At 38.1% G+C, this 12,060-nt stretch overlaps 1 protein-coding gene across 1 annotated transcript in view; it reads right to left on the reverse strand.

The window, feature by feature from the left end:
• Window positions 1–12,060, reverse strand: part of SLC30A6 (solute carrier family 30 member 6) — a 48,912-nt gene that overhangs the window by 11,332 nt on the left and 25,520 nt on the right. The window contains exons 6-10 of the mRNA XM_058551491.1: window positions 6,477–6,557; window positions 5,656–5,691; window positions 4,835–4,929; window positions 2,251–2,299; window positions 1,699–1,818 (exon numbers count right to left, since the gene is read on the reverse strand). Of these exons, the coding sequence (XP_058407474.1) occupies window positions 1,699–1,818; window positions 2,251–2,299; window positions 4,835–4,929; window positions 5,656–5,691; window positions 6,477–6,557 (381 nt within the window). The remainder of the gene's footprint in view (window positions 1–1,698; window positions 1,819–2,250; window positions 2,300–4,834; window positions 4,930–5,655; window positions 5,692–6,476; window positions 6,558–12,060) is intronic.

Raw genomic sequence — 12,060 nt, forward strand, 5'->3', positions numbered from 1 at the left:
ATGGGCATGGATGTTAGCCCAGGGCCAGTCTTCCTCAGCAAAAAAACCAGGAGGATTGGCAGATGTTAGCTTAGGGCCGATCTTCCTCACAAAAAAAAAAAAAGAGGGGAGTAGGGAGGAGAAGTAGGTATTAAGAATGCATTGGGGAGTTCCTCAAAAAATTAAACAGTGAATTATCATATGATCCAGCAATTCCACTTCAGGGTATATATACCCACAAGAATTGAAAGCAAGGATGCAGAGATTTGTACACCCATGTTCATAGTGGCATTATTCACAATAGCCAAAGGGGGAAACAACTAAAAGTCTATTGATGAATGAATCAGCAAACAATATGTGGGATGTACATACAATGGAATATTATTCAGCTTTAAAAAGGAAGGAAATTCTAACACATGCCTCAACATGGATGAATCTTAAAAACATCATGCTAAGTGAAATAAGCCAGACACAAAAGGACAAATATTATATGATTTCACTTATATGAAATACCTAGAGTAGTCAAATTCATAGAGACAGAAAGTAGAATAGTGGTTGCCAGGGGCTGGGGGTGGGGGGATAATGAGAAGTTATTGTTTAACAGGTACAGAGTTTAGTTAGAGAAAATGAAAAAATTCTGGAGATGGATGGTGATGATGGTTGCACCACAATGTAAATGTACTAAATGTCACTGAACTGTATTCTTAAAAATGGTTAAAATGGTAAATTTTATGGTTTGTGTGTTTTAATTTTTAAAAAGAACGTAATGGAATAGATGGTAGTAGCACTCACTGAGATGGGAAATATAAGAAAAAACAGTTTTGGGGATGGGGAAAATAGGTTCAGTCGCCGTAGACATGAATAGAAATCAGTAAGATATGCCCTTTGGAATTCAACAGAAATCTGGACTAGAAATAAAGGCCTGGGAATCACATAGAGGTAGTAAATAAAAAACAAATAGGGGCTGCCCCGGTGGCGTAGCAGTTAAGTGTGCGTGCTCCGCTGCAGCAGCCCAGGGTTCAGATCCCGGGTGCACACCAACACACCGCTTGTCAGGCCATGATGTGGCGGCGCCCCATATACAGTGGAGGAAGATGGGCACGGATGTTAGCCCAAGGCCCGTCTTCCTCAGCAAAATAGGAGGATTGGCAACAGATGTTAGCTCAGGGCTAATCTTCCTCACAAAAAAACAAACAAAAAACAAATAATTGTATGTGATCTCCCAGGAGAGTATACAAAACAGGAAAAAGAATAATTAAGGACATATTCTAGTAAACACTAATATTTAAAGAGTAGGGAGTCAAAAAGTCATATGTCAAAACGTTAAGCTTAAAGCAGCTGTCAAGTCTATTTCCTAAAAGGCTTGAGGTTTTTTGTTTTTTTAATTGCTTCACATCTATTTCCTCTTCTCTTCCCTCTCTCAGCAAAGCAGCTGTGGCTTCTCTCTCTTTTACTGTCCTCTTCTCAGTTTCATTCATCAGGTCAGCTGTAGGGAATTTTAAATAGTTTTCCAGTCTGCATTATAGACTGTGGTGAAAAATACTTATTGAATCCAACCCTCTTAATTTTTCAGAAGAAGACCCTTGAGGACAAGACTTCGCCAAACTTACACAGGTCATAAGCAAGCATGCCACAAGCTTAATCCTATCTATCCTACTATACCCTTAAAAGTCTGGCCCAGGAATGGAAATACACTTAACAGCACTAAAAAATACTTACTTAATTTCAATTAGCATATATGTAATACAAAGAGCAAATGCTCCAGCAAGATCAATCAAAACAAATGGATTCATTCGGGGAAGAAAGATACTGCTAAGTCCTGGGATAATTCCACACAAGCTACGAAAAAACAAAAAAGAGTATTCATTAGCAGAACTCATGTAATACTGAAGAAAATCTTGTAAAAGATGACTCATATCTTAGTATCACATATCTTTTAAAGAAAGCAAAGAGGATTTAGGAACAAAGCTCTCTAAAAAAGTAAGAAAAAGTAAAGGGAGGATAAGACCTCCCTGTTCATTAGCAGAACTCATGTAATACTGAAGAAAATCTTGTAAAAGATGACTCATATCTTAGTATCACATATCTTTTAAAGAAAGCAAAGAGGATTTAGGAACAAAGCTCTCTAAAAAGTAAGAAAAAGTAAAGGGAGGATAAGACCCTGATTCACGTAGTACCCTCAGCAATGAATAATGTAAGTTCCCATGACAGATGCATTTCTGGTGCATTCCTTTAAAATTACGTATATCATGAAACCCCATAACATCTTACCTTCGACTAAGATCTGCAACATGCTCTTGAAGCCAACTCGTACTAGCAGCTTAAAGAAGAAAATACTTAAATTAGCTATATAGAAGAATAAACCACTACCACAAATACTTGATTTCTTTAATTTAAATAATAAATTTGGCAATGACCGTACAATATTGAAAAGGACATGTTACTCCTCACATCTAGAACTTTTTCCTCTTTTAAGCCTTTAAGATACTAAATCAAAAACAGTTTCAACTACAACATACAGCTGACCTGAGGGAATTAGTGAACACTGTTACTATGAATTTGACGTTTTAAAGGCTCTTTATATTGTAAAGCAGAGCTTCCTAACCAGCGTGCTGAGGATGGGTTATAGGTATACCTATTAATTCCTTCAGCTCTCAGAAAGGCCAAGTGGGGACCTGGCTACATGCAGATGCCTGCCAGTCACTGTCCCTGGACAAGTAGCCTCCAGGCTCAAGCATTACATTTATCCCAGGGTGCTAAATAAATATTCATTTCTTTATGTGTACCATGATGTAAAAAAGATTGGCAAGCCTTACAGAAAAGCAGTATAATAGGGCAGTTAAGAGCAGACTCTGACGCCCGAATACCTGGCTTCAACCCCAGCTCTGCCCTTAACTAAATGTGTGGCCTTGGGCAAGTGATTTAACCTCTTAGTGCCTCAGTATAAAATGGGGATAACAAAATTATTTACCCTATATGGTTATAGGGAGAATTAAATGAGTTATCCTATGTAAAGCATTTAGCACAGTGCCTGGCAGACAGAAAGTTCTCAATACTATTTTTCACTCAAATTTCAACTGATGTCACAAATCTCGATGTTTCTGGGAACTTTCATTTCCAGCTACTGAAAATACAAACTAGATAACTTTTCTGGAAATAAATTTGGCAATATATATCAAAGACTTAAAAATATTGTATTTTTAACTCATTTATAATTTCTTCTCTTGGAATTTATCCTAAGAAGAATCAGAAATGCATACAAGAAATTTGATACAAAAAAGCTGATTATAATGGAAAAGTTGGAAACATATAAGAATAGACTAATGTTAAAAAATATTCATGACAGAATATTATACAAGCATTCAAAAATCATTTTTTCAGAGTATTTAATGAGAGGCAATACTCAAGACATAATGTTAACTGAAGAAAGCCAAATATAAAATTGTAAATACTACAATTTTAAGTATGTAAAAAGATACATAAATATGCAGAAAAAAAATGAAAGGAATAAAAATGTTAACAGATGTTATCTCTAGGTTGTGAGATTATCAGCATTCTTTCCTTCCTGTATCTTTCTGATCTTTACAGAGAGATATCATCTCTAAATCTTTGTATCTTTTTAAAATTTCTAGAGTGAGCATTAGACTATTTTAATAATTTATGAAGTTTTGTCAAAATAATTCTGGTCATCACAAATACCATTATTTAATTTTCTAGTTCATGCAGTAATTCTGAAACTCTAATTCTTTTTTGTTTTTTTTTGTGAGGAAGATCAGCCCTGAGCTAACATCCACGCTAATCCTCCTCTTTTTGCTGAGGAAGACCAGCTCTGAGCTAACATCTATTGCCAATCCTCCTCCTTTTTTTTTCCCCCCAAAGCCCCAGTAGATAGTTGTATGTCATAGTTGCACATCCTTCTTGGTTGCTGTATGTGGGACGCGGCCTCAGCATGGCCGGAGAAGCGGTGCGTAGGTGTGCGCCCGGGATCCAAACCCGGGCCGCCAGTAGCAGAGTGCACGCACTTAGCCGCTAAGCCACGGGGCCAGCCCCTTAAACTCTAATTCATACAAATACAATTTATATTTCATAACACTCATGAGGTTGTTTAAACTTGAATAGGCATTTCAGAAAGCTTTCTTCTTTCCACTGTCCTGGTGTTCAAGTCAGTGAGACCAAAAGAGACCCTCAGCTATCTTGGCTTCAAAGTGCGGGTTTGTGCACACAGTACACTTCTGTTTTTACCTCACTTCCCCATCAATCAGTGGTTAACCCTTTGCGGGTACTGGGATTCCAAAACACTGAAATTATGAAAAATGCCAATAATTTAGACCACTGAAGTGAAAAATCAGCCTGAATTTGTAAAGATTTGAAAATGTAAGACTATTTCAAAAAAATTAAGTTTTGCTACTTTCAAATACATGCCCAGCCACCACTGACAGAGAAGTTCCTGGGAACGTATGTAATTAACAGAATACAATTATTTCCAATGAGCACATCAACTATTCTATGTATACTGATGCTTCTAAAATGCTTGCAATAGATTTTACATGGGTAGGTTACACATCTAAAATCTCAGTCACGTTATTTGGTAAAGGTGATTTTTTTTATCATATATAATTTAATATATAAGTCAGTTCTGCCTTTTTTTAAGTAATACGTTATTTTAAAGCTTGAACTAATTAGATTTTGTTTTATAATTCTCTTCTTAGAGAAGACTTGAGAACGTTTAGGGTAGTTCTCTCTTCTCTTCAGGATACACTTTCTCGTTGATTTATGAGTTAATGAAACAAACAAAAGACTTGTTTTTCTAGATAGATTAATTGGATTTTTTATTAATGGTAAATAAAATACATACCTTCAGAAACATAAGCAAAAGGTTTATTCCGAATAGAAAGCATCGTGAACAGGTTGAAAGAAAGAGCCACAAGAGTACCAACTAATAATCTTCCCCTAAAAAGAACAGTAACATTCATCATTATTTTATTCTTGGTAACATCAATACGTAATTTCAGCATGTAGAGAGACTTAAGAGATGGGAAGGCAGAGTGGTCTGCTTCAATGGTTTAGTATTTGCAGAGGGAGAATCTGAACTTGGTTTCTAGCCCCATAACCCAAGTACTGTCTAATGTTGCTCCATCTTGCACAGAATAAAAACAGATTCTCAGCATTAACAGTATCTTCTTACTGGTAACTGCTGTTACAAACTTGTATAAATGCTAATGGTATCTGGTTTACAGTACACTGGACAGGTCAGACTGCCCTGAATTAAAGTGAACAGAATAGGTAAAGTCCACGTAGTTGCCAACTATGTGGTAGATAATAACAATTCCATCTTTTCTACTAAATGATTTTGGAGATCAAATTTTAAATTACAGAAGACCAGACAGGGATGGCTTAGTATGTTGACCTGGCCCTAGAAATAATGAGGGACATGAAGGCAGAGTAGAAAAGCCTTCCTATGCAGTATAAAAACATAAGAGCTTGGGAACAGTTAGGGTGAAGAGAAGGAGTCTTGGGATTTGGGTATTTTGCTTGTGAAATATCAGTGAAATGTATAGTGCCACCCTCTGAATTCTGATATTGGCCAAAGTGACCGTTATTTAATAATACACCAATTAATAACTGGGAATCAAACTTAGTAGTAAATTATATGTTATGTCAAAAGCAAAATCTCACGTGTGTATCTCAGGCTGCTCCAAAAAGCGTTCTGCACTAAAAGAAAGAAATAACGTATTAAATAAGTCCTATAAATTATAAAATTAAAAACCTTTATTAAATATATAATTAATCCAATAAGTTCACAAAATCTTTTAATATGACAACCAACTGTTGATTATTAGCAGTGATGAGGCAAGGAGACTCATAATTATCCTCAATATTTAATGTCAATCTTTCTCTATCAAACCTGTTTTAATTAAAACACATCTGACTCAATCCCTTTCTTTCATTCACACCTATCTATGACTGGATTTAGTAGCATCAAAGAAGGTAATAAAAGAAGGGTGAGGGGTCGGCCCCGTGGCTTAGCAGTTAAGTGTGCACGCTCCGCTACTGGCAGTCAAGGTTCGGATCCCGGGCGCGAACCGATGCACCGCTTGTCTGGCCATGCTGAGGTGGCGTCCCACATACAGCAACTAGAAGGATGTGCAACTATGACATGCAACTACCTACTGGGGGCTTTGGGGAGAAAAAGGGAAAAAAGAGGAGGACTGGCAATAGATGTTAGCTGAGGGCCGGTCTTCCTCAGCAAAAAAGAGGAGGATTGGCAGGGATGTTAGCTCAGGGCTGATCTTCCTCATGAAAAAAAAAAAAAAAGAAGAAGGGTGAAAAGAAGGGAGAAAAGTCTGAAACATAAAAAAACTGTACTATCAAAACTCCAGCACTGCTCATCTTAATTTGTATACCCTTCAAACCACATGTCTCACTGGATTCTTTCATGATCCCAAAGGTGGCATAGGTGGACTTTACAACAACAGTAACATCATATACAAGTGTACCTTTCTTTTAATATAAAGAGAGCTCCCAACTGTGCTAAGACTGTGGAGGCAAATACAGCTAGGACTTCTAATCTTTCAAATCTGAAATCAGAAAATTAATTAGATCAGTATAATTCCTTCAATTCACAAACCAGTATCTCTAGAATACATTTACGTGCATTTATTTACTCACTCACTCAATATACATACATGCCTACTATAAACCAAACACTATTAGAACAGACTACAGAGTTCCTAGAATGATAAAAAACAATGCACACCACAGATTTTTTAAAAAGTGCCTATCTGTACAACATATATTCCCAGTAACCACTTATAGTTTTCATTTTTCTAGAAATAACAATTATCATAATAACATCTAACACTTAATTGACCCATCCTGTGTTAGACACTGGTCAGAGTGGTTAATATAGTACTTCATCTAAATCCCCCCTTTATGAGGGTTACTTTATCCACTTTTTTTAAAAAATAGAGATAAGGAACTTGAAACACAAAGAGGAAAACTAAGTGTTCACAGTCATTGAGATAGCAAATGGAGAAGTCAGGTTTTCAAACTCAGGCACTCTGGCTCCACAGTTCATAATTTTAGCCACTTATACTGCATCTCACTTCTACACATAAGTGCAGTTAATTATGAGCACGTCTTATAATCCCTACACTATCAGCTGGAGGCCAGCCGCTGTTGTCTTATTCATCCTAGTTTTTCCCACAACATGTAGTTTAATGGCATTCCATACTTGTGGTAAGTATAAATGCTTAAAAATTCTCAAGGAAAGAATTATCTTCAGAAAAGATAATAAAACAATTAAGGATCTTCATCACATTGTTGTTTGTAAAGGAAAAATGTTGAAATCAACAATAGAACATTATGCATTATTAAAAATATAACAGAAATGTATTATTGACATGGAAAGATGTAAGTGAAAAAAGTGGGTTATAAAAAAGGACGAAGAAAGTATGTAAATATAGCAATGCTATTTGTGAAAACTGATAAGCTGATATTAAAGTACATAAGGAAATACAAAAGGTAAAGTAAAGCAAAGATAACCTGAAGAAGAACAAAGCTGGATGATTTATACTACCAGATATCAAGATTTACTTCAAAACTACAGTAATTAACATAGTACAGTACTAACGTAAGGAGAGATAAGTATACCAAATTGAACAGAAGAGAGAATCCAGAAACAGACCTACACATATATAGTCATCTGATTTATAAAAAAAGACAGCACATAAAAGCAGTAGAAAAAGGATGACTTTTTTTCAATAAATGATGATTTTTATGAATTGACTAGCTATATAGAAACAAATGTGCCTTGACCTATACCTCAACCCATACACAAAAATCAATTCTAGTTTGACTGTAGGCTTAAATGTGAAAGGTCAGAGTGATGTCAGCATCGTAGCGAACTGAGTTGCTCCCTTTGTCTCTCCCCTCTAAGTTACAACTAAACGGACATTCATTTACCAGCAGAGGATTCCCTGCACAGCACAAGAGGAGATCTGAGAGACCCATGCAGCCGTGCAACTGAAGGTGCATGGATTGGATCCCTGGGAGGCAGTGGAACTAGGTGAGTGCCCCCTTCCCCCTCCCCAGAGGCAGCCATCTAGGTCGCAGGTCCTCACACAGCAGCTAGTGTGACTATAAGAGGACGTGGGGGCAGCTCAGTATGAATGAATGCTTTCAGAGTTGTAGCTAGGCCCATGGGAGCATCTACTGCGCCATGGTGGCTCCACCTGTGGGAATACTCCCCACCAAGTGACACGGCTCAGCCCCCACAAAAGAGCCCCCACCAAGCACAGCAGCTCAGCAGATGGGGCGGGATCAGAAAACACAGCTCCTGCCTCCCCCCGCCCCAGCAGTGGCAGGTGGAATCTGTGACCTGATACTACCAAGGAAAACTTTTTCTCTTTTCTCCTGAGCTAGCTATGATTTATAGCAATTTGGTAAATGATACTTTTGTAAGTAAAATTAAAATATTTATCTTTTTCTCTCTATCTGATCCCTCAAATTTGGAAACTCTTAGTGAGTATTGTTGTTTTCATGGCAAAATAGTTATTTGCATAAGTTCAGTAAGAATCTGTTCTCCTTATAACAGGACACAATTGGAAACACTGGTTATATTACCAAGGTTGTGACTGGAACACCATATTTGCCATATAACCATACAGCTTTTGAGAAATGAAGATTGGACTTTATGGAATAAAGCCACGTGGAAGTATTGGCCTGGTACCTTACGTTCCAAGCAGCACTTACCAGAATAAGTAAAGAATGTCACTTATCTGGCAGGTACAAGGAACCTCGAAATATTTTGGGGGAACCTCGGAGGAGAGGAATTCACCCAAATCTGTAGGTATTGCAGGCAAAGTCTGATGACAAAATCCTTGGCTTGGCTTTCCTGGCCTCAAGAGGCCTTTGAAGTCCAATGTGAGATTCCTTATAAAAAGTTCCAGCAAAGCAGATTTAAAAGAGCCTATGTGATCAACTGCTATTCTTGCTGTACTTATGTAAATAATTGGGCCAACTCTATTGGAACTAGACTTATTTTGCAAACTAGTTAGTTTTAATTTTGCTATCTTAATAAAAATGAGGGTGATTTTAGAGAAAAAAAATTATATTTCAGTAAAAACTATAGTATACATTTGCGGATATTAGATCCTAGTTTTGTTGTCTTTTGAGGTATTTGTTTTATATCTGTTGACTGGACTGGATCCTGATTTCTTCTAGTCTCCTGAAATATCTGGCTACAGATGTCCAAACTAACGTTTTTGATTTTTTCCATCATTTTCATTTGGAATCACTGAAAACTGAACCTGCCCTTTTTCCTGAAGCCTTACAAAGTGAAGCCAATGGACTTGATACAAACTTAAGAGATTACCCGATGACATCATCAGAGACATTTTAAACTGCAAAAGATGCTTTGACGCTGACGTCTAAAATTCTTCTTCACTGGCTGTCCTCTGAACTCAAAAACTGCTTTACAACTTGCTCTAACCATTAACCTTGTTTTTCTTTCGTTTACACAGAAATGCTTCTTATTAAATACTTGATTGCTTGCTTCCACAATGTAGGTTTAACCTTGAGAGCCCACCTGCATCACCACCTTCTAAAATGAACTTAATTGAACTGATCTATTATCAGGACTAAGAAATGGGTTCAGTGAGATGAAACAATCTACAAACTCAGCTTCTGGACTATGAAACTTCTTTAAGTTTCAAAAGGACTGTGAAACTTTTAGTTTCAAAGGCGGGACTGTGGGAGATCAAGATTTGGCCACCCTGAAATATATCTCTGAAGGACATTTGACCTCCCCCACTAACTGCCTAAAGAATTTGACATGGTGGCTCCTTCCTGGAACAGATCTTCTAGGATAGAGATTACAATAGCAAAGGCACCAAGCCCCTTTTATCAAAAACTCTCTCTCTCCCTGACCACATTATCTATAGATGACCCCGAAAAGAATTGTCCTCCTGCCCTCTGAAGTCCCAGGCCACTACCCACCCCCAACACGCTCCTCGCCTTTAGCTGCAATACTTAAGCAAGCAGCTTAGACAGAGGGATGAGTTGCTCATTTCTGAGTTTCTCCCATGTATACATGTTATTAAACTTGGTATTATTTTCTCCTGCTAACCTGTCTTGTTGATTATTTGGCCAGCCATAAGAACCTTAAGGGAAAGGGCAGAGGGAGATTCTCCCTCTTCCCCCCCCCCCCCCGACAGTTTTGGCGTAGTCGGAATGATCAATTCATCAAACACCATAAAGAACTACATTAACACTTCAGAGCAGAAGGAAAATGACAAGCCTCCAGAACCCAATCCTGAACTCACAGAAATTTACAATCTAAATGACAGAGAATTCAACATAGTTATCATAAAGAAACTCAACGAGTTATAAGAAAACTCAGAAAGACAATTCAGGAAGCTCAGGAATAATATTAATGAGCAGAAGGAATATTTCACCAAAGAGACTGAAACTCTAAAAAAAAATACCAAACAAAAATTCTGGATATGAAGAACACAATGAATGATATAAAAAATAACCTAAAATCAGGTCAGCCCCATGGCTTAGCACTTAAGTGTGCACGCTCTGCTACTGGCGGCCCGGGTTTGGATCCCGCATGCGCACCAACACACTGCTTCTCCGGCCATGCTGAGGCCGCGTCCCACATACAGCAACTAGAAGGATGTGCAACTATGACATACAACTATCTACTGGGGCTTTGGGGGGAAAAAAAAAAAGGAGGAGGATTGGCAATAGATGTTGGCTCAAAGCCGGTCTTCCTCAGCAAAAAGAGGAGGATTGGCATGGATGTTAGCTCAGGGCTGATCTTCCTCACACACACAAAAAAAACAGAACCTAAAATCCATAAAAGATAGAGCTGACATTACAGAGGAAAGAATTAGTGATCTAGAGGATATAAATATAGAAACGTTTTAGGTGGAGTAGGAGAGAGAAGTAAGATTGTTAAAAAATGAAGAAATTCTTCGAGAAATATCTGACTCAATTAGGAAAAGCAACACAAGGATTATAGGTATTCCAGAGAGAGAAGAGAGAGAAAAAGGAGCAGAGAGCTTGTTCAAAGAAATAACGGCTGAAGGGCCGGCCCTGTGGCTTAGCGGTTAAGTGCGCGTGCTCTGCTACTGGCGGCCCGGGTTTGGATCCCGGCCACGCACCGATGCACCGCTCCTCCGGCCATGCTGAGGCCGCGTCCCACATATATCAACTAGAAGGATGTGCAGCTATGACATACAACTATGTACTGGGGCTTTGGGGGAAAAAAGGAGGAGGATTGGCAATAGATGTTAGCTCAGGGCTGGTCTTCCTCAGCAAAAAGAGGAGGATTAGCACGGATGTTAGCTCAGGGCTGATCTTCCTCACAAAAAAAAAAAAAAAGTACATTTCCTCACGCCCGTCAGAATGGCTATAATTAACAAGGCAGGAAACAACATGTGTTGGAGAGGATGTGGAGAGAAGGGAACTCTCATACACTGCTGGTGGGAGTGCAAACTGGTGCAGCCACTATGGAAAACACTATGGAGATTCCTCAAAAAATTAAGGATAGAACTACCATATGATCCAGCCATTCCACTGTTGGTTATTTATCCAAAGAACTTGAAATCACCGATTTGTAAAGGTACATGCACCCCTGTGTTCATTTCAGCGTTATTCATGATAGCCAAGACTTGGAAGCAACCTAAATGCCCATCAAGGGACGAATGGATAAAGAAGATGTGGTATATATACACAATGGAATTCTACTCAGCCATAAGAAACGATGAAATCAAGCCATTTGTGACAACATGGATGGACATTGAGGGTATAATGCAAAGTGAAATAAGTCAGAGGGAGAAGGTCAAATACCGTAAGATTTCCTTCATTAAGTAGTAGATAATAACAACAATAAACAAACACATAGGGACAGAGATTGGATTGGTAGTTACCAGAAGGGAAGGGGGGAGGGAGGAGGGTGAAAGGGATAATTTGGTACATGTGTGTGGTGATGGGTTGTAATTAGTATTTTGGTGGTGAACATGATGTAATCTATGCAGAAATAGAAGTATAATGATGTACACCTGAAATTTT

Source organism: Diceros bicornis, chromosome 12 (genome assembly GCF_020826845.1).
Source record: "Diceros bicornis minor isolate mBicDic1 chromosome 12, mDicBic1.mat.cur, whole genome shotgun sequence".
Lineage (NCBI taxonomy): Eukaryota > Metazoa > Chordata > Mammalia > Perissodactyla > Rhinocerotidae > Diceros > Diceros bicornis.